This window comes from Plodia interpunctella, chromosome 10 (assembly GCF_027563975.2).
Source record: "Plodia interpunctella isolate USDA-ARS_2022_Savannah chromosome 10, ilPloInte3.2, whole genome shotgun sequence".
Classification (NCBI taxonomy): Eukaryota; Metazoa; Arthropoda; class Insecta; order Lepidoptera; family Pyralidae; genus Plodia; species Plodia interpunctella.
The window spans coordinates 9,015,267-9,042,686 of NC_071303.1; the positions used below are offsets into that span (position 1 = coordinate 9,015,267).

The 27,420-nt window shown below is 35.6% G+C and overlaps 1 protein-coding gene across 6 annotated transcripts in view; it reads right to left on the reverse strand.

Moving 5' to 3' along the window:
* LOC128672974 (uncharacterized) overlaps positions 1–27,420 on the reverse strand; it is a 197,933-nt gene that overhangs the window by 33,198 nt on the left and 137,315 nt on the right. For all 6 annotated transcript variants that reach the window (XM_053750529.1, XM_053750528.1, XM_053750527.1 and 3 more), the window contains exons 8-10: positions 19,521–19,716; positions 970–1,084; positions 362–584 (exon numbers count right to left, since the gene is read on the reverse strand). In XM_053750529.1, the coding sequence (XP_053606504.1) occupies positions 362–584; positions 970–1,084; positions 19,521–19,716 (534 nt within the window). The remainder of the gene's footprint in view (positions 1–361; positions 585–969; positions 1,085–19,520; positions 19,717–27,420) is intronic.

Genomic DNA, 27,420 nt, shown 5'->3' on the forward strand with positions numbered 1-27,420 from the left:
CGCCACCAATGACAATATCAACTTACAAATAAACTTCTAAAACGGAATATTCTCACATCTGTGGGCGAAGCATTTGACTTCTCACCATCGAATCGATTCGAAATGAGACACAGCGAACCAATCACATTGCGCCATTGTGACGTAACGACAACCACACTGCAATGTCATTGGTTCGGTGCATCATACTTCGAATCGATTCGATGGTGAGAAGTGAAAATGCAAACCCGCACTTCATCCTCTAAAGACTATGGACGTTACTTAAACCTTTAACGCAGCAATTTAACCTTTATTTTGTACATAATAAATGCTGTTATTGTACAACACTGCTTTTACAACCACATTTCTAGTATGTTCTACTCACAGTCAGCAACGGTGATCTTTGCCTTGTATCCGGCGAAGTGCCGCGAATGATCAGCCCTGAAGCGAAGTCGAAGGACGTTGCTCTTTGATTGGTATCGCAGCAATTTGAGCTTTCCGCCCCAGTCCCCACAGAGCCTTCTCGCGTGGCTCGCGTGCGACTCCCGCGTCCAGCCCGCGCTGATCGAGTCCGACTCGGGAAGTAGGCTTTCCGTTTCTTCCCATACCTTTGGAAATGCATTGTTGTTTAATTTGAGTAGTAGTGAATACAGTCAACAGCACATCAAGTTACCCGGTGTTCAAGTTCAAGTTGCCCGGCGCGGTAATAGCGGTGAGTTTGCAATGAATTTGGGTACGTTGATGTGCTGTTGACTGTACTAATAAATAAACAATAGGAGTGAAAAAATTGCTTGAGGTATTCTAAGAAGATCACATTTTAGTTATTCCTCGAATCGCAAATGATAAATATAAGCTCGTCGTAAATGTATACGGTACAACGGTACCTTAGGGTACCGTTGTACCGTTGGACCCGTTGTAGGGTGCAATTTGAAATACTTTTTTATGTATAACTAAATAATTAAATAAGCATTGTAAACCTTTTATAATACTCACTTCATTCTCGGAGCTGAAGGAATGAAGATGGTCTTCCATGGGCCACTCCTCAGGGGCCAGCTCCGTGCTGTTCTCTATTCCAACCTCGATTATTTCGAGGAAGTCGTACGCGCAACTGTAACAAAATGGTTACTATTAGAGCCCGACCCCATTGCTCTGTCGTGCACAGTTGCATTGACGTCCGTCAACGGATCATAATATAACATATTAAAATATTTCGACGGAGAGATTTTGTTGTATTCGCGCGTGACAAATGAATCATGACCGCGCAGTAAACTGTTGAGAAGTTCCTGTGTCGGGAGGTTTTCTTTGTCACGGAAACTGAAGTGACGTGGAAAATTTCAACTCTGAAGGACAATCGGAAGTTTGTATTGTAATGTAATGTACACAATATTGCTATATGTATAGTAATGTCGTGTGGGGAGTGCTTTTTTGTCTTTACTATTTAACTTTTATTTTGTTTTTTGGTATTCGCGGAAGACCAGCGCTCTGTTTTATGCCGGGACACAACGTTGAGCGAAATCTAGGTGCAAACAAATGTAATGTTAAAATAAATTTGTGATGTGTTATTTTTAAATTTACCACATATTATATAATATTTATTTCTTCTTTCTTTTATATTTTAACATGCAAGATTCGATTACAGAACAAACATCCGGACAGGTGGAACTAAATAAAAGCAATTAACACAAAATTAAGAAATTACCCTTAAAACCGTAACGACACCTTTATTTTTCTTATATTTTACAAATGGCGGGAAATCGTCATGCTAATCAATTTTCGCCCTAATGCTAACCACTAATCAGGCACTAGGGATAGCCGACCTATTTCGAAAGATGCTATCTACACACGCAATATGTGACCGGAATACCTATTTAAATCACGTCGCGTTATTCTCAAATAAGTACACGTGAATGTTTAAACGTGAACAGATTCATTTGACAAGTATTAAAAGTGTACATTAATTTTCATACCATATTTTTTGTTTCTCCTTTCTGAGCGTGGTTTTTTAACGGCTATGGTGCTCTTAACGAGGACCACTGAAAAATTACAAAATCAAATCATATATAAATATGGCAATTCGACTGTGATCCGATTGGCCGCCTGTTATCAATGGAAACTTAGCCGTTAGTTTATGATATCATAATAATGCAACGCTTAAATTAACCTATCACTATCAAAATCAAATCTCGATTCCATAAACAATCCCACCATACAGCTAAATGTGGCCAACGAGTTTCGTAACTCTAGTGTCTGCCTCGTAAGGTATGAAGACGTGATACCGTAATGTATTCGATTTAGGTACCTTTCATCCGACAGAGAATAAAGTGAGTGAGGGAAAAAGAGAATATTGCACTGACAACGTGAAAAAAAAAAAGAGAAAATAATTTACCTACTAATAATCCATTAATACCAATCTCGTTGTGAATGAGGTCCCGTCAGTCGAGATATCGTACCAAATCGATAAGTGCACAAATTCGGTAATCCGTTTTAATCGGTAGCGAATCACGGAATTAGAACCGGCTTAGTTTCGTATTCGGGTTAGATCGGATTTTAGAGTCATGTTTCAAAGTCTAATTCTAAATATAGACAATGTTTTAGCCAATATTCATAGCGTCTTTTCGTTCTTTTGAATCGTCATAATTTCATCCCCACTATCCTTATTCACAAAAGAATTGATTTTATGTTTGTCCTACTAATATACCTGTATCATAATAGTTTTTTTTTTAAGTTCTCTTGGAATGAATCTGAATTTGTTGTATATTTATCCCCTATATTTGATGTTATACTTATATATATTTGTTCATATTTTATCTAATCAAATCAAATTATTTATTCAGAAATTAGGCCTTCACAAGCACTTTTTCACGTCATATTTTAAATTAAATGATATTTACCAAAGCTACAAACTACTAGCATTTCGGAACGACCACTCCTGAGAAGAAATGCCGAAAGAAACAACTCAAACAAAAGAATTCAAACAGTGTTGGTCCCTATTATGCCAGAACAGTTTACCATTTTTTAAATATAATTCATGTATAATTTTTTATCATTATGATCAAGTGCTAATGAAAGGAAAAAAAAAATAATTAACCAAACAAAAAAAACTTTTAATAAAAGATCGAGCTGACCAGTTCCCCCCGGCAGCACCCGATCACGAGTTGACGCGTGAGTCAGCCATCGCGAAGCTCAACCACAACAGAGGGAACCTCCCGACCTGACCCACAACGCCGCCACCGATTTGACCATTTGAGTGTGCATGACATACTCGATCTCCATGATCTAACATAATAGACACTAGTTTGCAATGTGCACAATATGAAGTTGAAAAATAAACAAAAATAGTAGGTATATAATTTGTTTAATTTGTATGCTGTTTCTATGTACAGACAACTGCACGTCAAATTATCCTACAAAGCGGTCGATAATCGACGTCGATTTATCGATGGATTTGGAAGATTGAAAGCGGTCGAATGTACATAATTTTCACGATACAAATTATTTCAAATCGGAAATTGAATTTCGAATTCTGAAACGGCAAATGGAAATTAGAATTTCAAACATTTGAAAATTCTTGGAAACCTGTACCTAACAGCGATTTGTACAAAGAGAAAATTGTTTGCCTGTATTTGGCAGTCAGTTCAATACACGATTTTGATGTTGTGGTAAATAGCTAGGGTTGTACCTGACGTAGTTATTACGTGTTGGTAACTGTTAAATGTCATTAAACTTAAATGTTATCTCAGAATGGCTTGCACCATTCAACTTTGACGTTCATAATCTACGGCGGCGCACAGGTCGAAGTTAACGTCAAAGTTGACTGGTGCAAATGTAGTCAATACTGAATATTGTTATTAAATATTAGTAAGCACAGAATGATAAGGATTACGACCAAAACTGGATACATTTTAAAATGATCATTTTTCATCTTTTATTAAATCTATAGTATAAAGTATATAGATTTATTTTAATTATAATTTGTAATGGTAAAATAAAATAATCGATCCGATTATCCTTCCTTACGACCTTATCCTTACAAGTTGTGTTATCCTTACAAGAACAAAGTCCTCTGCTGTGTCTGTCTGTTTGCGATAAACTCAAAAACTATTGTACGGATTAGCTGCGATTTTCACCAATAGAATGTGATCCCTGAGGAAGATTTCGGTGTATATTTTATCATATATTTACCCAAGCGAAACCGGGACGGACCGCTAGTATAATTTTACATTTCGTAACCCGTATACTTAAGCTGTTTGGTCACATCTCGAGACGAAACCATGATGACTCGATTGAGCGTCTCGTTGTCCAAGGCAAGGTTGAAGGCACTAGGCCGCGCGGAAGTCGCTGGTGGGGGAACCGGTACACGAGTGCACCAGGATGACTACAAGCAGGGAGAAATGGCGGAACATCGTACGGCGAGCCACACCTGCCTCCCAGAATCTAAAACCATGTTGACCACGACCACTGTGTCAAGAGTGATACGTATAAGATGATAATTATGACATTTCATAATGTCTTGTCATTTGTTACATGTTGATGACATTTCATAATGTCTTCGTCATTTGTTGCTACATAATGACGTTGTTGACTGTACCACTCAATCTGCGCGAAGATATTGATGCCCGTTACAAGCCGGGCTGAAAACGACCTGTTGTTTGCTAATTCAAAATCCGGTTAGAACCGGTCGGATCCGGTTTTCCGTGTTTGGATAAGGCCAATACCTTTGTGCTTTTAGAATTATCCGGATTGGATGTTTTTTTCTCTCTCACTAATCCTCGCGGATTTCTGGTTTAATTCGCGGCTGTTTGGCTTCGAATTCAAGGGTCCGTGTAAAAAGTAAATTACTAGACGTTCGCCGCGAACTTAGACCTCACGAACACAATATTTAAAATACGACTTAACCGATTTTTATGCCCCACGGGTTTAAAAATTCTATTGACAGATCCTACATTACCCTTTAAATTTCATCAAAATCAGACCAACGGTTCGAAAGTTATCGCGTTACAAACATACATACATACAAAAAAAATATTTTTGCCAAAGTTGAATTGTAGACTTCGCCGGCTTCGCTCGCTCGGTCAATTATTATTAGAAGATTCGGCTCTATGATATGACTGGCCGCCTGTCTGAACTCAAAACTCTTCGGAAATGTTGGTGTCTATCAGCATAGTCGCCTCGTATGACATCCACGGGCAATTTGGAGAGGAATTCTAGAATAGGAATTCTAGGGCGGGAACCAAACGCTACTAATAACATTTATGTTATCCAGATAATTAATAATAAATAATCTATGTACAATCAAGTACCTAATGAAGTTACCCTGCTTAAATATTTGTGCAATGGTAATAATGAAAAAATGAGGAATTTACAATGGATTTGTAAATATTGATCTGCTGTCGTGTGTACGTAATAACATACTTTCAGCAGTCCTATTCGGGATGAAAAAAGTTTCATCGTAGAAAAATTACGCGTGCGAAGCCGCTGGCAACAGCTAGTATATTCAACAAATAAACAAGTCCTGATAACCTTACATAAAACAGTCCAGTGTCCACAATAAACCATGTATCGGTTCCGTTGCGTTTTAAATTGGCGTCATAAAGCAGCAGTTATTGTTGCATTTTTCTCGCCTGCCGGTTTTGTGAGTGAATGTCGTTAGTGGCACATGTGCCGGCTATGTGTGTGACCTTATGTTCTCGATCGCATAGATTTTCCCAGTTTAGAATACTATATGAAATACGCCGTGTTTTTTTCATTTAACATTCAACTCTGGGTTCGTTTTTCAAGATGATTTTTTCTCGAGAATGCTTAGACTTATCAACAGGTAATATTCTAATCGTGTACCAAATTTCATAACAATCCGTGCAGATAGATTTCGCGTGACGTAACAAACATACACACATACACATACTCACAAACTTTCGCATTTATAACATTAGTAGGATAGATTGGATATGGATTCTGACGACTAGAGATCCTAAAGACTGTGCGAAGTGGGCCAAAAAGTAGAAAAGCTGAAAAAGCAAGAAGAAATCGGAAAAACGCTCAGATGATAGTGAAATAGCTATGCTATCGTGGATATGACTACCGCTCCGGATGGTACTTGGTTCAAAGGCTATCAATTGCTATCCAACGAGGAAACGCAGCTAGCGTTATGGGTACTTTTAAACCAGGTACAATTCGGGTTGGCATTTTTGATTGACTTTGCAATTATTTATGTTTTATTTTGTTAAAAAAAAAATAAACGTCACTGGCTGTTATACTAGAAAAAAAAAAGTGAAATAGCTAACTAAGCTATTTCTTATAATAATACCTACTAAGAATAAAGAATATTACATTGAAAATGCCACTACATAATGTCATATCCAGTCGTGTATATATATTGCTTTAAATCTTCCAGTCCCGAACCACACTTCGTAATAGTTTTCAGAAACATGAGATGGGAACGGACCAGCTGCTATGAATTTCATTTAGAATTTCTCTCAAACGCTTGTTTCCCGAATGCTTTTCGTGAAGCTATCTCTTAGGGTGAGTTGCACCAATCAACTTTGACGATGACTTTAACCTGCGTGCCGCTGATAAAATGTGGTGCATATATAGTTGCTCACTCACAGAAAAGAATGAAGGGTATATGGGCGGTTGGGACCACTAGATATTCGGACCATGGCCCCAGTCAACCAAACTCTGTATCTGAATGGCTTCATCAGGTCATATGTTGGCTGTTAGTTAATGCTTTTAGCAATAAGTTCACTAATTATACTTTCACAAATTGTATTTTGTGCAAGGAAGTTTAAATAAAATAAAATTTATTTAGGAATGCGGTCCTGGGGGCTTACCAACGACCTAAACTGAACGGCATCGCAAATTCTTATTATCAACTTAATTTTTAGTATGAATGCGATTCATTTTAGGTTCCTAAATTGAACTGAGTTGCATTGGCTTCGTTCTGTAAAAGTTGATGGGTATGCTTCCTGATCAACCAATTACAAAAAGATCTTGCGAAGATTAGGAGCGCGTTCCAAATTTAGAATTACAACTTGGGCAGTGCGCGGTCCCAGTTTCTAGCGATCCCAATCGCCTAACGACCCACAATGAAACACATCGCTGACTCATGATTGGCGCTAATAGAAAACAAATGTTCATTGTCGCTTTTCCTCTTGTCTGCTTCGGTGCCTATTTGCTATTCCATTTGTATCGTGACTGTGTGGTTTGGAGAATGGGTTGGCTCCTCATGAAAAATAGAAGACGTAGCCAAGATTCTAATGGTGAGGTCATAATAAATACGCATGGATCAGATGCAAAAGAGTTATTAATATTTAGAGATATTTTATTTTTTTAATCAAAGATTTACGTTTAGCGACCACTCGCGGTCATAGAAAAAGGGAAAACGTTTTAATTTTTTTTTTATCATTAAAACTTCACCGTAGTTTTGACTGGTTGTATTATTAAAACATTATTTTTTTAAACAAAGAACACGGTATGCTGAAACGATTAACACCGAAATCAAAAAGATTCGTGATTACATCCCGAAACGCAAATTGTAACAAATGTCAATATCAATTCTGACTTCATCGACCGCTCATTATCGCTCACTATACTATGAACTTAAAATAAAAATAGCCTAAATCATTTTCCAAAAATAAAATCTATTTATACATACCTGAACTAGTAAATTCATCTCTAATGTATCGTGATGTACCATTTGGTATAAATAAATACAAGAGTATATGACTGGCACATCTAGTAATTCATCGCAATCAATCATTCGATCGGTCGATACCTGACCCTCTTCGAGTGAAAATAGCGAGTAGAATCGGGTAAATGTGTCAACAATATTGTGTCGGGTAGTGTAGGCCAATATCGATAGTCTGTTAATCAATTTATCGATATTTGACACAGAAGCAATTATTTATATCGATATTTAAAAACGAAGCAATACTAACGGTAGTAGATAAGTAAATTAAGAAAAGCGAGAAAATATAAAATATAAATAAATAAATATATTAGGACAAATCACACAGATAGAGCTAGCCCCAAAGTAAGTTAGAGACTTGTGTTATGGGATACTAACTCAACGATACTATATTTTATAACAAATACACATATAGATAAACATCCAAGATCCGGGCCAATTAGAAAAAGAACATTTTCCATCATGACCCGACCGGGGATCGAACCCGGGTACAAAGGCAAGCACTTTACCACTGCGCCACCGAGGTCGTCGAAAACATTTACCCTGGGCTGTAACGTTTAATGTCTAGGGAATTAACAGTGAAAACGCTCAGATGACAGAGAGAGACTATAGCTTGTTGCTGGTAAACAACAATCTACCAATAGCATCCATTGTTTCAGATGATCATTGTTAATCCTAATATTATAAATGCGAAAGTCGTTTGGTTTGTTACCTCTTCACGTTTTATCTACTCAAACGCTACTTTGCATACATATAGTTTAGTTGAAGTACGGAGAAGGAAATAGGGTACTTTTCATGCCGGAAAAATAACTGTTTCCGTGGAAAAATAGCCGCGAGCTTCAGCTAGTAATCAATAGAGAAGATAAAGAACTTGTAACGCAGCTACGCTTTGTTTGGAATCTCTTTCGATGTATTTCGCCTGCGCTGGCACATTTGGATCTACTGTCATAAATTTTAAAATTCTAAATTCGCTCGAACACATTAACGCGAAAACATTATGATCAAGCTAGCGAGGCAAGGGGGTGGCTGTAATAAATATTAAATAAAATAATAAGAACAGACCCAATAAGGATAAGTGCTCCATTTATTGTGAATATATATAACGTATCACCTAATCTCTATTTGAGATTTTTAATTTATATTTAATTGTTCTAGGTCTTACCTTAAGTTTTATAATAAACTTACTTTGCTACCCACTGCCTAGTGCCTATTTACCATCCAACCCACGATAAAACCCCGACAAACTAATCAAGATTATTATTGGTATATTATTATTATGGTAAATTGGTATATTATTAGTATGGTAAGATTATTATTATGGTATAAATATACCCTTAGCCGTTAAAACAGGATTAAGATTAACATCACACTGTAAACTTTATTTGCAAATGTCTTTGTATTTGCTAGCAATAAATACTTATATTGAGTGTTGCACTTTTTTATCGAGTATTATTTGAATGTTAGCGCAATGGCGTATATTATCGATCCGTGTAATGAAATAAACGTATTTCCTAGCTTACGCTCCCCAGTCCACCACAGTGGACCATTTATGGTGGAAATCTATACTATTATTATAAAGTGGTAAGCGTTTGTGAGTTTGTATGTTTGAGGCGGGTAATCTTCAAAAACCACCGAACTGATTTCAAAAATTATTTCATCATTAGAAAGGTTAATTATCCAAGATTGCTAGAGGCCATATTTTATCTCAAAATTTCTATGGGAGCGAAGCCCCGGGCAACATCTAGTAAACTTTATTTTTATGTCATCATATAATGACATATTCGGCCAGTTGTAGACAGTTTTAATGATTATTTGCGGAACAAGAATTGTCGCCCGAATTGTTTTATTGCCAACCGAATTTTTATTTAAATTATTATTAGACTCACTGTTTTTCTAATCATATGACTAAACTTGATTCATTTTATATTTATGCCTAGTTAAATAGTAATGAATCGCTTGCACATAACTATGTTAGGGTATTTGATAATATCCCGAGGGACATAACATTACGGCTTTATCTATCATACTGCGACATGTAAAGAAACATATCTCGTCAGTTCATGAACTCGTCGAAATATCGTGGATCTAACTCTGTTATTGATGGAAATGTGAATAATTCAGACGTGTTGCCTGACTTTATTTTATGTTTCTGTTTAGGGACATCTTGCCATGAAGGCGTCTCGTCACAAAATAGCTAGGGTTCAGAAAATTTGTTGATTTAATAACTTCGGAGGTTTAACATACAGGCCAGCGGTTTTTTACTGCTCCATGGAGCCCTAGAGCTACACATAGCATTTGATGGGGCTCCACAAAATATTAGTATGCTAGGAACGACCTGTCAATGTTAAATGAGATAGATAACCTCAAAAAATAGTGTTAACCTGAATAATAAAACAGTAATAAGATATACAATATCGCAATACTTATTCTTACTAATATTATAGATGCGAAGTTTATGAGGATGTATGTGTGTATGTTTGTTATTATTTTATGCAAAATCTACTGAACGGACTGTTGTGAAATTTAGTACACAGGTAGAATATAACCTGGAATAACGTGGAACACATAGGGTGCGTTTTATCCCGGAATTCCCACGGAAGCGAAGCCCCGAGGCGCAGCTAGTATTCCCATCCAATTTATTAAAATGTATTAATAATTTCTATCGCATACTTTAATTTTTGCAGCTATTTGAAATCGGAGATAAAATATTTTAGTACATATTTATTTTTTACGTCTGATTAATTTTAAAGGAGGAATGTGCCTGAGCTCTTCACGTATTTGCAATCAAAATGGCAAGTAACCCTTGTAGCTGATTTTACACGACAGTACATAAAATGAGTATTGTTTTTAGGGTTTTTTGTATGCGAGTTTTCGTGTAATGTAATGATTCCTTAATGGCGGAGCTACACTATCGGCGTACTTGGTCAAATACGAATGCGAATGAACGCACAAACTTGCGAGGTGTGTATATGTAAGTTTTATTTAGCTCAATGAAAAACCTCGATACCGGTGAGTTTAGCGAACGGATTGTCGATATAATAATAACAGTTTTCAGATTCAAATTTTATTGCAAGTCACAAATTATATAGGTTGGTTATATGCATAATTTGATGGTACAAATATTTTGAGAGCTAGATATGTGTGAATTAACACAACGACTAGTTTTGTTAATAAATATGAATATTCATTACAATAGTTGAATATCTTGAAAATCATCTATCTAAATATTAATACGCGTAGTACTGCCTCAACCTGACATATTTTCTTATTGAATTAGGAACGATAGAAGATTAACAACTCCAATCTATTTATAATCCAATCAAACATGTCTCGGAGGTTCTCCCCCGTGGGAAATCGTGGTAAAAGGTAGCTTATGTCACTCAGAAATAATGTGGCTTTTTACTAGTAAAAGAATTTTGAAAATTGGTTGAATGGTTCCGAAGATTGCCTTTACAAATCGTAAACGTTAAATATTGTAAAGTGTGACAGTGTCAAAACATATTTAAGCTTAAGGTATGCTTTAACTTTTATGAATAAGTAGGGTTTCTCTCTAAAATAATGTTATTGATGTAAATATCACTCTCTTAAAGTATTGTTGTAGTTACATTAGTGTAGATAAAAACTATCTAAAAACTTTGATGTCACTAACGCCAAGTTGGTAGACAAACGACAATAAAAAGAAGGAAGCCATTTTATAATCATGCTCATCATTGGCGTTGGATTGTGCAACAGTGCAAGATTAGATTAGACAGATAAGACGTGTTAAATTGTCCCTCATAGACTCGATGGTATAATCAGTCTGTGCGGAACCGTAATGGAGGTAATTAATAGTCTTTCAACACGAAACTGTAAACCGAATTTATTTACCAAAAATTTTCATCAAAAATTGGAAAAATACGGTCGCATAAAAATTATTCTGATAAATGTCTCTTTGTAAAACATAATAAATGATTTTATATTCATCAAAAAGATTGACATATAAAAATACTAGCGACTTGGCCCGGCTTCACTCGGTGTCATTTATATATTTCTATAAACCTTAATACTATTCTATATTAATATATCATTAAATAACATCATCAAAATAAGTCTGTGTGTCGGTTACGCTTTCACAGCTTAATCGCTGGGCCGATAATGATGAAACAGAAGAGCATATATAGAAGAAAGAAATGAACAATTTAATGTAAATAAATAAATATATTAGGACAAATCACACAGATTGAGCTAGCCCCAAAGTAAGTTCGAGACTTGTGTTATGGGATACTAACTCAACGATACTATATTATTATAACATATACATATATAGATAAACATCCAAGATCCGGGCCAATCAGAAAAGATCATTTTCCATCATGACCCGACCGGGGATCGAACCCGGAACCTCTCGGTTCAGTGGCAAGAACTTTACCACTGCGCCACCGAGGTCGTCAAACAACGTTGAAACAGAAAATGTACAGAGAAACAATGTTGAAAGTTAAATATAATTGTAGATATTTAAATAAATCCTTTTTGCTAGAAATACGAATAACAAAAACAGATCAATGCGATGACTCACAATAAATAATGTCTGATTTATTCGGCGGATGTCACGGTCCACTCGCTTCTCCGAGAGCTCAATGAGGTTTACACGATTAGATTTATCTGCGAGGCTGATGTCCCGACCTTGACTGGGCCGAAAATCTTCATTCAATTTTATTGACTTGGATATATAATTATCCACTTTTACAATCGTCGTGAAACTGTGCATCTCGGATAGGATTAGGATATCTCGGATAGCTCTTTATAAAAAAAATCTTAATATTAGGAAGTCAATTTAGATTGCAAGATTTGAAACACCAAGATAAATGATAACAAAACATACTTCTCCTCATCCATTCCCTAGAAATTTCACAATACAGAGTTCCAATGTTAAAGAATGGTTTGGCTATGATACACAGGGGATAGAGATTATCCCTTGTCAATAACTCCTAATTAATTGTCCTAAATGGCCACAACATGGGATCCGTTACTTTGACATGAAGTTATATGTCGATGGTCGCTAAGGATTGTTCAGATTGCGCGACGAAAGTGGCGAGTGTTCTGGCATTTGTGATTCGCTCAGAATTTATCACATCTTCATTCATTCAGTTATATTATGTCTATTAACTAATATCGCACACATATGAAGAGAACATAAAACGTATGAAACTAAGCAGACTGTAGTATGCCAGAATCTTAAAAAATATAGTTAAAATACATAGTATTTTGTAGGGGGTCACTTTAACATTATTATGCTTTGTTGTTATCCTGAAATAGATTGATAAACGTAATGTCAACCCTAATGATAGATATTTAGACTTTATTTTAACGTTATTCTGATTTTTCTTCAGCCGTTAGAGCGTCGAAGCTCAGGGTCCCCTTTCTAATTTTTCTCTTCCACGTCGCACAGTTTCGGCTCTTTTTCTTTTTGCCCTTTCTGCCAGAACCTAGTCGAAGTGGCATAACTAGACATTGTAATTTGCTAGTTATCATGATGTGCCTGTACCCAAGCAGGCGGCACTCGGGGCTCGATTCTCACATAATTGAAGTACACTTCACCAATTTTCTAGAATTTTTTTTAACGTTTAATACCGTTTCTTGACTTAGGAAAAATCACAATTGAACGAGTTCAATTAAATGCATCAACTTATCGATTTTTTTCCATCGTAAATTTGCTTAAAACCTTTGAACGAAATTGAGAAAATTGACTAAAGGTATGAACTTCGATAGCCCGTTATCTGCTACGTTATGACTATATAATTGCAATATTCTGCCTATATGTGTTCGTAGAATTTCTATTCAAAATCCGCGACAAATACTACGTCCTCACAATATTTACTAATATACTGCAATAAAATAAAGCCGTATTTTATTGTTTAAATAAATAAATTAGAAAATTTTATCAACTAATAATTTACTACTTTTCATAATGGTTTCGCGTGTTAAAAAGAGTAGAGGATAAATTTCCTTAATCGACCAGTGTAAAAACGCAGATATCAATTTATGTTTGTTATAAATGCGATAGATTTCAGCCGGTTCCTAAGTCAATAAGGGACATAAATCTAAATCGGTCGACTGTGTACACTAATCAATCATAGTCACTAGATATCAACAGAATATATTGTGTATAAATAGGCCAGATATTATAAAGGCTGGATTGAGAAATTAGTAGAACAGAAAATCCAAAGTATATATGGAGTAAGTATTGTGAAATAAATATATTTTATTCTATTACTACGAGGAAAATAATAGTAAGTATAATATGTATAGAAGAAGATTAATTGCAGATTAACTGCACTGACTTTTGTTTATTATGAATTATCAATTTAAAGCACCAAGAATTTTCAATTGAACGATAAATCTATTTATTGAGTTACTATTCAATGTATCTTTCGTTGTGTTTCTATTTCTTTTCGGTGGTTCTTAATTAAAATCTAAGAAGTATATTTATTACGTTTATCGATTACATATCTACTAATATCTTTCCTTATCGTTATAAAAGATATATAAACCTTATTATTCTTTGCTCCGATATGTCTACAGAACATTTTGGCAACATGATATTGTCAACAATAACAACGTTGGGAGCGATGCTTTATGTGCAAATTGTTACATGCTATATATTTAATATATAAATGTAATATGGTTAACAAAACCATGGGAAAGTGTACCGCCATTTTGGCATTGTATTTTTTTATTTCATGAATATTTGTCATGATATAGACGTGATCGCAAAATCAAATCAAAAAATTTCAACGCAGGACTGGACGTCGACAACAATATATAAATGAAAAAGAAAATGCCTATCTTTGAAAAAAAAAAAACTAATCATTATGTACAAGATTTGACGACATTTGACGACGTCGGTGGCGCAGTGGTAAGGTTCTTGCCACTGAACCGAGAGGTCCCGGGTTCGATCCCCGGTCGGTCATGATGGAAAATGATCTTTTTCTTATTGGCCCGGGTCTTGGATGTTTATCTATATATGTATTTGTTATAAAATATAGTATCGTTTAGTTAGTATACCATAACACAAGTCTCGAACTTACTTTGGGGCTAGCTCGATCTGTGTGATTTGTCCTAATATTTTTTTTTAAATGCTTCTGTATCCGTTCTACAGCTTAAAACATCAATGATACCTCTCAAATGATAGCTCTAAAGGTTCCCTTTTTCAAACGTGAAATGGAACCAATAAGCATAAAAAAAATATACAGCATATTCCCGCAAAGAATTTTCACTGTAGTCACTTCAGTTACATAGTAAAAAAAATCCAGTCGTTTATCAAAATAGGAAAGAATATGAATTCAGGACTTGGCGCCCGGCAGTGACAGACAGACAAATGAGATTGCGCTTGTTAAGGTCTTATTTTGGTGTTGCAGACGGGATATTTTCGTAATGGGGGCGTGTGGTTTCCGCCCTAGAATGAAATCAAGACTTAGGTCCTTAGTCTGGCGGATGGTATTTGTAAGAAAATTTTCGAAGAATAAATTAAGACCCCTGTGACACCTTCGAGGCATGCGGTTCGCGATTAAATGACACATAGCCTTGGCATCTAATAAGCAACAATAACATAACCCTCCTTGGGTATGCGCGATTAGGCAACCTTAAATTGTAAAATCACAACTGAATCATCGAAATTGAAAGGTTTTTAACGCTGATCCTGGCTTCGCGGACACACAGCCCCTTGGAGTCCGATTATTCGAACCAACAGGAAAAAATATTCATGCCGTCCGTTGGGTAGGATAAAGGAAGTTGGACCACGTGGCCACAACAAGAGAGTCTTGTGGGACGAGTGGGATTCGAACCTGGGACCTTTTGATCACGCGCGGACGGTCCACTTAGCCGCCACCGCTTCACTGAAGGTTAGCATGGGTACTGACAATTAAGTATGTATTCCATTTTCTTGTATATAATTTGTATTCTCTATGTGCACTTGGCGTAAGATATTCAGGAACAAGCTTGCTAACAAGTTTGCTCCACAAAACTTAATCTCGAAACCCAGTTCAACCACGCCGTTTGCAGTCAACTGTTAACTTTTAACTATAAATGCTAACTAACGAGGTTTCATTAATTAGTAACTGCGTTATCTTTCAGTTGTATCATTTGTTGTAAGTTGTGGGAGGCAGCGATCATTAATGTGTACTGATTGGCTGAAGAATAAAATAAATAAATAAAATAAATCTATTAGGACAAATCACACCGATTGAGCTAGCCCCAAAGTAAGTTCGAGACTTGTGTTACGGGATACTAACTCAACGATACTATATTTTATAACAAATACATATATATATAAACATCCAAGACCCGGGCCAATCAGAAAAAGATCATTTTCCATCATGACCCGACCGGGGATCGAACCCGGGACCTCTCGGTTCAGAGGCAAGCACTTTACCACTTCGCCACCGAGGTCGTCAAATATTTACACAATATGTTAATTAAAAATGTTTATTTGAAGACGTACCTATATAGTGACATTTGTCGCAGAAACTATTTAACTCAAATTTAATTCGGATACTTTTGTTTGTATTTAAATAAAATTTGGGCTACTTTTGTTTTTAATTTTATTGTAAAGTTTGGCTTTGTTTAGCTCTGACGGATGTCGCTGCTGTTAAATAAATTTGACAAGAAAATAATTTTTAAAGCTATTTTGAAAGATTTCGTTTGGAATCGTCGTGTCAAGTGGCACTTATTTGAGTATATCATCGCGCTTAGACCATATAGCGCGCGCACATTCCAGCAGCTTGCTCTTCCGCTCCGTTTCTAATATTTTAACCTATCCACGTAGGATTCCCAGTTGTCCTTGTCGAGGTCAAACGGTCCAATCTTTCCGACCGGTATCTTCTGTGATTCTTGCGTAAACAATGAACCTTCATATACTACACGCGTACTGGGTTATTTGACTCATCGCCACTGAAAAGTATGCAGCCAGACACCCCTGTCCAGGATCTCACGGGAGGAACACAATGAAACACGTCCACCTTTGACGTTTATTAACGGGGAGGCATAAAGACAAAGTACCCTACACGCTAACGTTTATACTACCGACATATATTATCACAAACAAAACACTATTAGGTACACATTGTAAGAAAGCGAGAGATCTAATGTTAGTGCCATGTCCCATTACTCAGTCCCGCTCCGTCATTTTGACGTCCGTCGACAAACAACGCACAAGTTGTATGAAGTTTCGACGGACGTACGTCATTTCTTTAGTAACAATATTGTGACGTGGCTCTTACACATCAATAAAACATTTAAATCGTGCGTGTTGTGATTTGTGCCACCGAAAACATAAGCGAATGAATATGTATGATCCCGTATGCATTATACGGTGCACATACTGTTATACCAAACAGAATTATGTCGTATTAATAAAATATTCATACTATGGAAATTACGTGTATGTGGAAAGGTTTTGAAAAGGGTTCAACAGATTGGATGATTTCGCACCTGGACGATTTTAAATTATTGCAAAAAAGGCGGCAAAAATTACACGGCTGAAAATCCAATTTCAAATATGTGGATTAATTATATAAGAGTAGCTTGTATCAGTCAACTTGTTGACGTTAACTTTAACCAGCACAGAAATTCGCTTTGTTACGTTGTTGTAAAGAACATCACAATATAAAACACAATTTGTAAAACTTTTGTTCTATATTTTATTGGCAATTTAAAAATAAAATTGAACAAAGGTCGGTTTTTCATACTCGTTCTGGTATTATCAGTTTTTGCACTAAAGTTTCGTGTAAATATACGCTATATTTTTTCATAAACCTCAATTAGTTTCCAAGATATATTACTTCATTTAGTGATTTTTAATTAGTTCTGTCATCGTATTAATTACTGTATGTTATCGTGTACCAACTGCTCTACATCTTACCCGATGGAAGACTTAACGAGGACAACGACAGAGTCACAACCGCAGCCACATATATGTCGAAAATTGTATGACAGGCGACTCGACTAGAGGAAGATTTAGCTCTGTTTCTAAATCATATCTTGTACATATACAATGATATTAGTGATCCGACTTCGCCCGGGATAGAAACTTTCCTCGTGTTTCACTCTAATTTAAAAAAAAAAACGCATACAATTTCGTTTTATATAAATAAATAAGTAAATATATTGGGACAAATCATACAGATTGAGCTAGCCCCAAAGTAAGTTCGAGACTTGTATTACGGGATACTAACTCAACAATACAATATTTTATAATAAATACATGTATAGATAAACATCCAAGATCCGGGCCAATCAGAAAAAGATCATTTTCCATCATGACCCGAACGGGAATCGGAGATCTCGGTTCAGTGGCAAGAACCTTACCACTGCGCCACCGAGGTTGTCAATATAATACTATGTAATTAAAAAAAAGTTATGTTGCTTTATAGTTTAATTCATTTTGAACAAATTACCAACGATATATACTTATTTTTATTACTATATATTAAGTTTATCAAGAAACTGTTCTTTATAAAACTCTTCATAGAAATATTACCATAATTTTATACCTATCCATATGAAATATTACTTGAAGTAGTTTGGTACCTATGTTATACTGTTTTCACTTGTGTACCTATTATCATAATGTGCTTAGTGAATGTTATATCGTACAACGAATTTGAAATAATACAAGACAAAAAGAAGTCGCCTGTATAAATAAGACGATATAAAAGACGTATTAAAAGTTAAAATAAAATAATAATAATTAATTTCAGGTGTCCACAAACTTATATAAGTTAGTAACAATAAGGATTTATTACAGAACGGTCGACCGGCGTTTTTTCGGCGACGGATTTTCTCAGTCCAAGCTAAATTTATTTTTTCGACTTACATCTGAAATTTCGACGAAATCGTTGGGATCGATTTCAAAAACACGATTTTCAATAGATATTGCTCGTTTAATAATATATTATTATTTTGTGCTTCCGAAGACAATTTTTTTTGCAAAACAAAAATACAAATATTTTCTCTTTATAATATTAGTGTGTACGTGTGGATGTAACTTCTATTTCTTCTACTATTGCATATTCTACGACTTTATAATTTTACGTTTTAGTTTTCTCCGAGTACATTTTAGTTAATGTTGTTTAGATATCAAGTTATTAATTTAAAGTTTGTGTGATTACGCCCAGTCACGTAGAGAATAAACTTAGTCGCGGTAACTTAAAATTATTTTAAGTACAACAGTTTAGAAGACAGAAGACACAATAAAAGTTTAACGGTTTCATCAAACTTTAGACAGTCAAATTGATACGTGTTTTGCAAGGAAAGCCTTATTTATTATTATGAAGAAAAATGTCCGAAATCCCGCGGCAATATTTGGACTCAATATCATATAGGCCACGTTGTCGTTGTTACAGACAGTACTTTGATTTTTATGCATACAATTTTATGTCATAATTTAACATGGCATACCTCTACTTATCATAATAGTAGTTACGCACAATATTAATTTGGCATAATATTTTAGGCATATTTTTTACGCATACCTACCATAGGCATAACAATTTTAAGCATAATATTCTAAAGGCTAAATATGTTCACGCATAATGATAATTAAGCATAAGTAACCTAACCTAATCAGATATAAATATTATGATTAATTCATTATGACTTTTGATCTTTATGCTTTAGAACTTTATGCAAATTAAAATTATGGTAAAATACATTCGCCTAAACTATAATTATGCTTACTGAAAAGGTATGCCAAAATACAAGTATGTCAAAATATGATTATGTCAAAAAATATAGGTATGCCTAATTCTTTATGCTAAATTAAATTATGATAAAAAAATTATGCAAAAAAAGGGTATCCCCCTTATTTTGTGTCAAAACTTACTGTGATTCGTGTTCAGTGAGGAGCTCCTCGAAATGTAGTCTCAATGTGTGCGCAGGCGGCGCGCGGACGTCGGTCACACAGTCGATGTCGTCCGGATACGGCCGGGGAAACCCCGGGCTGGACACTATGACCTGCGGGTGCAAGTGAGACAGCAATATGGTCTCGTTGCATTCTATCTTCGATGCTATGTACGGATCTGCAACAATAATAAAAATAAAATAGTTCTGTTTTCTCTCCAACTTACGTTTGGGATACATAGCAAAACCTAGAGTGGAATATTTCGTATTTCCTCATGTCTGAGGGTCGTGGTCATTACGTGGAATGAAACACAAACAATAACTTCCTTGGCACTATTCATGGAGTGATTTGCAATATTCTTGACAATTCGCATGTACGTATATTGAAGTGCGTAGAGTGTGTTACCTTTCATCCCGAAAAAATAACTGTTCCCGTGTAAAATTTACGCAGGCGAAGCCGCGGTCAGAAAGCTAGTATTACATAAACGTAACACAACAGGCGAGTGCAATTGTACCGCTAACATTTGCACCGACCAGTAGGCTCCAAAGTACCTCACTCAGACGTTACGTTTCACACAAAGCATTCTCTGAGGCATAAATAGGAAGGGAACTTGTAGCAACTCATTAAACTAAAATACATAGAAAGCGCAGCCAGACTGTCTCAACTGGGTGAAGCCATTTAAAAGCGACATAAGTTATCGCTAACTTTGTTTGCCGTATCACCGACGCCGAGCACAACTTGGGAACAATAGATTTGAATGTCTGCGACGACAACTTGCTTAATAGACAACGCAAAAGAAAGTTGTGTGAGAGTTTGTGAGAGAGTGAGGAAATTGTGTAACATATCTTCAAAAAGGCTCAGCCTTTTGGACAATTTTAAAGGCACTGCTAGCGTGCACACTAGCGCGACTCACATTTTTATAAATTTCTTTTATATAATAGCGAAAATGAAAAAAGTAATCACACAGCCTAAATTGTGTGATGCGAGTCGCCTAAAGGCATCTGACACAATCCGCATAATTATGTCAGATGCCTTTAGGATTACAATTATGATTTAATAGATTTACAATTAAAATTAAAAACATATGACACCAGTGTTAGTAAACGAAAAATAAATGACAAACATTTACACAACGAAACTTTCGCATCATTGCGTATTATAAAAAAAGAATGCCCCTTGTCGCATCTGTATGTATACGAATGCGATGAACTGAAAACAAACGTGTGATTCCTGAGGAAGGTTTAGGTTAGGTTAGGTTATTCATTATGGTTTTCCTCGAGCAAAGCCGGGACGGGACGCTAGTTTATAATATTTATTAGTATTTATTAGTATTATAATATTTATTTATTAGATATTTATTAGTATTATAATATTTATTATTGTAAAAGCCTTTGGTAGCTTTTTCGTTATTCCAGCTTATAACTTTTTGCAATAGAGTTTCTCATTCTCAGTTTACTTTCAACACGTCTATATTATAAGCAGTCAATGTGCAAACAAATTCAGACAATACGCTGATGGTCGCTCGTTGAATACGCTCCGACGGGAGTTGGAAAAATTCTACAACTTTGTTCAGAACAGCGCAGATTGTTTTCATGGAACACGTCGAATACTATGGGGAATTATTTGCTATCATATTCTGTTGTGAACTCTGTGGTCAAATATGTGGAATGGACTTGAGGAGAATCAGTTAGCAATGGCAATTTTTTTCTTTCGAGTGTGGTAGGGTGTTGCTAACACTGGTGTCAGATTTTATTCAAGTTTGTTAGACTTCTGGGAACATTACCTCGAAGCAACGAATTGCCGGGACTAGCATTTTTGTAAATATTTATTTGGTTTTATATGTATTAATTTAGTTTTATGATTTTAATAAATACACTTAATTAAATGTCAAAATACAAAAAAATTACTGGCGCGAATTGAGAACCTGCTCCTATTTTTAGGAGTCTGTTCAAAATTAAGAAATAAGAATACCTACATTATAATAAGGAAGATCCGATAATATAAATTCCTGCATGCATAATAAATTTATCAACAAATAAAATACTGTGATAACGCAATGCGAATCCACAGACAAAAATATTCTGTGACCTGTGAAATATGTAAATAGCACTATTGATTTGACTTTATTTCGTCGGCGAATACCGGAATTTGTCATTTTTGGAATATATGTCATTTTCGGAAATTGTAAATGTCAAAGTTTGTTTTGCTTTTTATATTAAATCTTCTTGAAATTTTGCATACATGTATTTGGAAATACGGAAAAGGAAATATGGTACATTAGGTATGGTACCTAGGAAAATAACTGCTCCCGTGGAAAAATCACGCTGGCGAAGCCGCGGTTACAGCTAGTAGGTTATAAAACGCGAGTTAGAAGGTTTCAATTCAACTTCAATTTAAAAGGCAAATTTACATAATCGCATGACTAACCAAGATCAAAAAGGACTACAGTGTTCCGTGATTAGTAATGGTAGTAATTTGAAAGTTGGCAGCACTCGCTCTTGGCGGCAACCCGAGCAGTGCAGTGGTGCCAACTCTGTCCTAATATATTTATTTATTTATTTATGCGATACTAATTCGCTGAGAGCTAAAACGCTTGTGGCAGATTTAACTCGTTTATAGGTTGTTAACTTGGAATTATCGAAGACACTGTAAAATTGTTAAGATACATGGCTCGAAACCGATATTTTTTCACCTGGTTTAACCTTCGTAATCATTCCAAGTGGAATTATTTTGCGAGCATAATTCTTCTTGGTTTAGTATAAGAAGCATAGGGCAAGGACAGCGCTATGTTTTTTCTCTTTCTAACTTTTTTATCAAGGGTCGTTTAGAGCGTTTGGTTGGGAAATGAATGGAATGGTTTTGGAATTAACTGAGACTTGGGCCTAAATCGAAATTAAAATGCTCTTCGACCAGAATCTGAAAAATGTGGATTCTCTCAGAGTTGAATCGCAATTGACGATCTTTTACAAAACGTATTACAAATTAACCGCGAATTAGAATAGCCTTAGGTAGGAATATTAAAATGTAAAGAGGCTCTATAAAAACACAAGTTACAATGTAATTTTTATAAGTTTTTATATAAAGCTTTTCATTAAAAGCTTGTAAAGTAGATGTGCACATTACTTTTCAACTCTCTCTGACTCTCTTACTCCAAGCGTTTTTTCGGTTTCTTCCTGCCCCGAAGATATGGTTGTTTTCTTACATAATAATTCAATATATTAAGTAATAGGTATTAATAATAACATAACATTAACCTTTTGTTCCAACAGCACCGACTTAGAAATAAAAGAAACATAGAAACGAAACAATAAAAATCCATATTTATTTTCGTCAATACAATAAAATAAATATTTCATGAAACGGGTGCGATTTTTACGCCATTTTTATAGATCAGTAAACTATACACTTTACGAGGGCACCCACAATTGTGGGAATTGGTTTGTGTTCTATGAGGCAACAAGGAAATAGTAGATGAAACGTTTGTTTAATAAATATATCTTTATTATAATAGTGTTCATGACGACTAAAAACCTTTGAGTTAAAATATACATAGCGAATTATAAAGTTATTTTTTTTTATTTTCAGTTTAGGGTATTATAACGTAACTATAACGTTAGAACAAACTCATTGAAATAGTTGTCTTCTTACATACATAAAACATTCTGCTTCTACATTACATTTTTTTAACCTATTCCATCCCACTGCTGGGCAAAGGTTTGGGGGAGACCTTTCTTCCAATCCGTTGCAAAGTTCAACCATTTTTTCTTATGCCGCCGGCTCTACACTGTCGTCGAACAGTTTGCGAAACTTTGGCGGATTCACCATATATTGCTGAGTTTTCATTGCGGTAAATAAAAGCACTCATACCAACCACGCAATGTTAACGCATTCGCGTCGGCATGTTTCTGAGTACGGCGACAGTATTGAGGTGGCGACATTAAAGCGTCCTCTTCCCGTACTTAGGTGTCCAATGTGTAGCTAATATGGCTAATGCGGCAAACAGTCCCGCTCAGTTCCATAAAAATTACATAATATAACAATCATTAAAATAAATATGCCTTATGGCAATAAATAAGATCCATTTAAATTTAAAAGTATGGCATAGTTAGGTGCTAATTTGTGCGGCGATTCCATAGATAAAATTAGTATATTTCTTTTATCTATGGGCGGTTCCTATCAACAAGCCATCGTGAGATCTCTAAAATCAGAGTTAGGTAGACTCGACACGCCCGGGTTTGTCTCAAAAGCCGTCTTTCCTTAATAGGACACCCCTTTCTTGGGAAGTTAACGAAACTATTGTTTTTCCAAGTGCCATCCTGGCGTCAATAAAACTCGGCACTTACAGTTTTATCGCAGTTGAGAAGTCCGATAAACAGGTTAGAGCGAGTCGGCGCTGTTCCTTATATTATTTACTCGTTTATCGCGTGTTGCGGGTAGTTGGACGACTTTGTTTTGTGTCTCTTCTCGAACGAAGGACAAATGTTTTGCTTTTGTTTTTCCCTGTAAGTGCCATGGCCCTTTGCTCATTCGGTGTTTTGAATTCAGTCAACAAAAAACGCAGAAATTGTAAAAAGCTTCAACGCAAGTCTGTGTCAAAACCTATAGAAAACAATGGAGCTACAACGCGATGCGTCCTCGCAACGGAGCAGGACTGAGCAATGGGACATGAGCCTTACGGTCTAGATAAACACGCGCTGCGAATCTTCTAAGATAAACTTTTATTTAAAAAAAACAAACTCGCCCCTATATATTGTTTTGATTCCCAAAGTTTATATTGAGCACTATAACAAATGAAGTCTAAAAAGTTTGCAGTTAACTTATTTTTTTATTAAAAATCAAAATTGTATGTACAGTCCCTCAGTTTTTACACAAAAATTATGTATTATTAATGTAAAAGGGGCCTAAGGTTAGTTGGATTGTTTTTCTCAATAAATAATCGTACAAGAAAAAACATATTTTTTTCCCAGCAAACAACTCGTTACATCACGTTTAATTTTTGCCGTAATACCACGACCAGAACAAGAGACCTCTCGCCGTCTATTATTCTCCTATATTCCCTTCTCTCTTCCACTATCCCACTTAGAATGAGGGGCCAAGTTACACTGGTTTCCTTACCTGAGTTTGCTTCGACGCCTATGACACCCAGTGACCTATTTCGTACAACACAACGCACTCCATGTATTCACCAAGACAAAATTACAGCTGGCGTGACCCATACTACACTTTATGATTTAAAGGCTAAGGTTCATAGTGTCAGCATTTACTTTGTGGTCAATAGGGCTAAATGAGCTAAGCATTAGTGGTAGTACAAGAGTGGGGTGTATGTCATATTGCTTTTATTACGTGCTTGTGTTGGTTGTAAGGAATTGAGATTGTGAGGAAAATGGGTTAATATTTTGTTATTGTGGGGACAAAAAAAAACAAGAAAAGAATTTTCTTAAGATTGGGTTTTCATGTACACTTGATTTTCCTGTTCTGATTAACTGTTTGTAAAATATAACGTTTTGTTTGTTTATTTGTTTTTTTTTAGTTAAAGTAAGATTTTTCGAGATTACCTATGTAACTATTACACGCATTTATAGTGCAAAATGTTTGCCTTCAAAGGTTTGACTCATATTGATATTGTCATATAAACAATGGCATGTCATAAGTTTGTCATAACTTTTGATCAGGTTATGACAAATATGTCATAAGTTATGACAAATTAAATAACAAAACTAAATTTTATCACACTGGAAATTAAATTTATAATAAAATAAAAATATTAAATAAAAGTATTTGGTCTGGAAAATACCATTAAGACGGGTGTGAAGTCACTCATATTTCGCCACAATATAAAAGCTGTATCCACAATATTTTTAAATGCAAATAATCGTATGTAATTTAGATAAAAGTCTTGCAGGCTTACGACAGGCCATTTTTCAAATTCTAACAAAGACAACAATTAGTTTGTACTATCTGACTTTAAAATCATCAAGTGGTAATGTCAATTTCATGAATGATTGATTTTGGAAAATTATTCCTTCCTTAAGAAAATTTACAGATAATGACTGCGCGGTCGGAGCGGTCGAAACTGTTCTCTGAATGAATTCACAATAATGTCTTTAAATATCATATGTTATACATACGAAATATAAAAGGTTAACCTGTCGTATTAGAATATGTTTTGAGAATCACAATCAAATCAAAACATATGTCGTATAAAACGTGTTTTACTTTTTACTGTTAAATTAACCGAAATTGGTTTAACCAATCTCGGTTATGAACTGTATCACATTCACTATACAGCTTAAAGAAACATGGCATCCCGCTTTCAACTTTAACCATCAATTCTACTTACTGTTGAAAGATTTAGGGAGCCTTTTGCGAGAATTAACTGCAACTTGTGAGTTAACTATTAACTTAAACTCTCCAGTCGGAAGGCATTCGTTAAACGGCGGTCAGACTTATTTACTACAGTCGATTTAACAGAATCTATCGACAAGAACTTCCGCAAACACATTGATGTAAGTGTATAGGATCGATTTGCCAGTAGTGTTTCAGGGCACAAAAATGTGGAATTTGCTCACCCAGGTCATAAAAGTGGAATAAAAATATTTTCATCTTATCAAATCTTATCTTAAAGGTTAGTGCGAGTTTGCATTTCACTTCTTACCATCGAATCGATTCGAAGTGAGACGCAGCGAACCAATCGCATAGCAGTTGCGTCACAAAGGCACAATGTGATTGAATCGCTGCGTCTCACTTCGAATCGATTCGATGGTGAGAAGTGAAAAGGAAACCCGCACTTCGCCCACAGAATGCTTTCACCACGAAATTTAAAAATAAAATCGGATCTCTCTCTCTCTCTCGGAAGTACTATTGTTTGTAATTTAAGCCATCGAGTCATACGAACGTACCACGACCAGATGGCTTTTTATGCCGGCTCCACTTTGTCGTCAAATAGTTTGCCAAGCTTTGGCGGATTCGGTATACATTGTTGGTTTTTCAGTGCTGTAAATAAAAACACTCATACTAACTGCGCAATGTTCACGTATTCGCGTCGGCATGTGTCCGAGTTCGGCGACAATCTGAAGCTGACATCAGATACTTATTACGAAAACCAATAACTGGCAAGAATATTTGTTTATTTATTCGTTTCTTACACTATAATTATATAGCGTATTTAATTACATATAGAGTATAGAGGAGGTGAGTGAGATTTGTCAGGATTGTGGCAAGCGGAAATTCCTAGTCTCTGCCTATTCCAGTGGGAAAGAGACGTAGTTGGTAAAAATAAAACTTTAACATCCATTTTACAGTTGTTTCTTCTTCTTTATGTTTATATTTATTACTGAATGTTGGGCGTCAGCTCCTTTTTAGTCTTATCCAGAGTTAGACAGTTCGTTAGAAACCAGAAAATGCACTTTACTTGCGTGTCTCGTACGTGATTGGTCGGGCCTCTCAAGTCAGGTGACGAGTGTCTCGGGCGTGATTGGTCGGGGCCACAGTCACGTGATAATAAAGCAAGGGCACTCTCGGCACTGACCGCTACTAGTAGCAGACTAAGATGGATCGGTTAACGACTTTGAAATATACGATTTTAAATTACAGGAGTCTTTGTGGCAAAGGACTGAACTATGATGACAATAAAGGTTGTTGAAGCATTCCAACCTTTGAAGGAATATAACTTTTGAAACGTTTCTGTTGGCAAAAATAAAAGGTCAATTGATTCCCGTGTCAAAAGCAAAATATGACAAAAGATATCGTAGACCCGAATATTTGATATAAATTCCAACTTGAATTGACATTTACGGACAGATAAACATACGGAGAAAGAAGCGCTCCTAGGTTTCTTTTTTACCTTTTGAGGTACGGATCCCTAAATGTCTTTAAATAGACT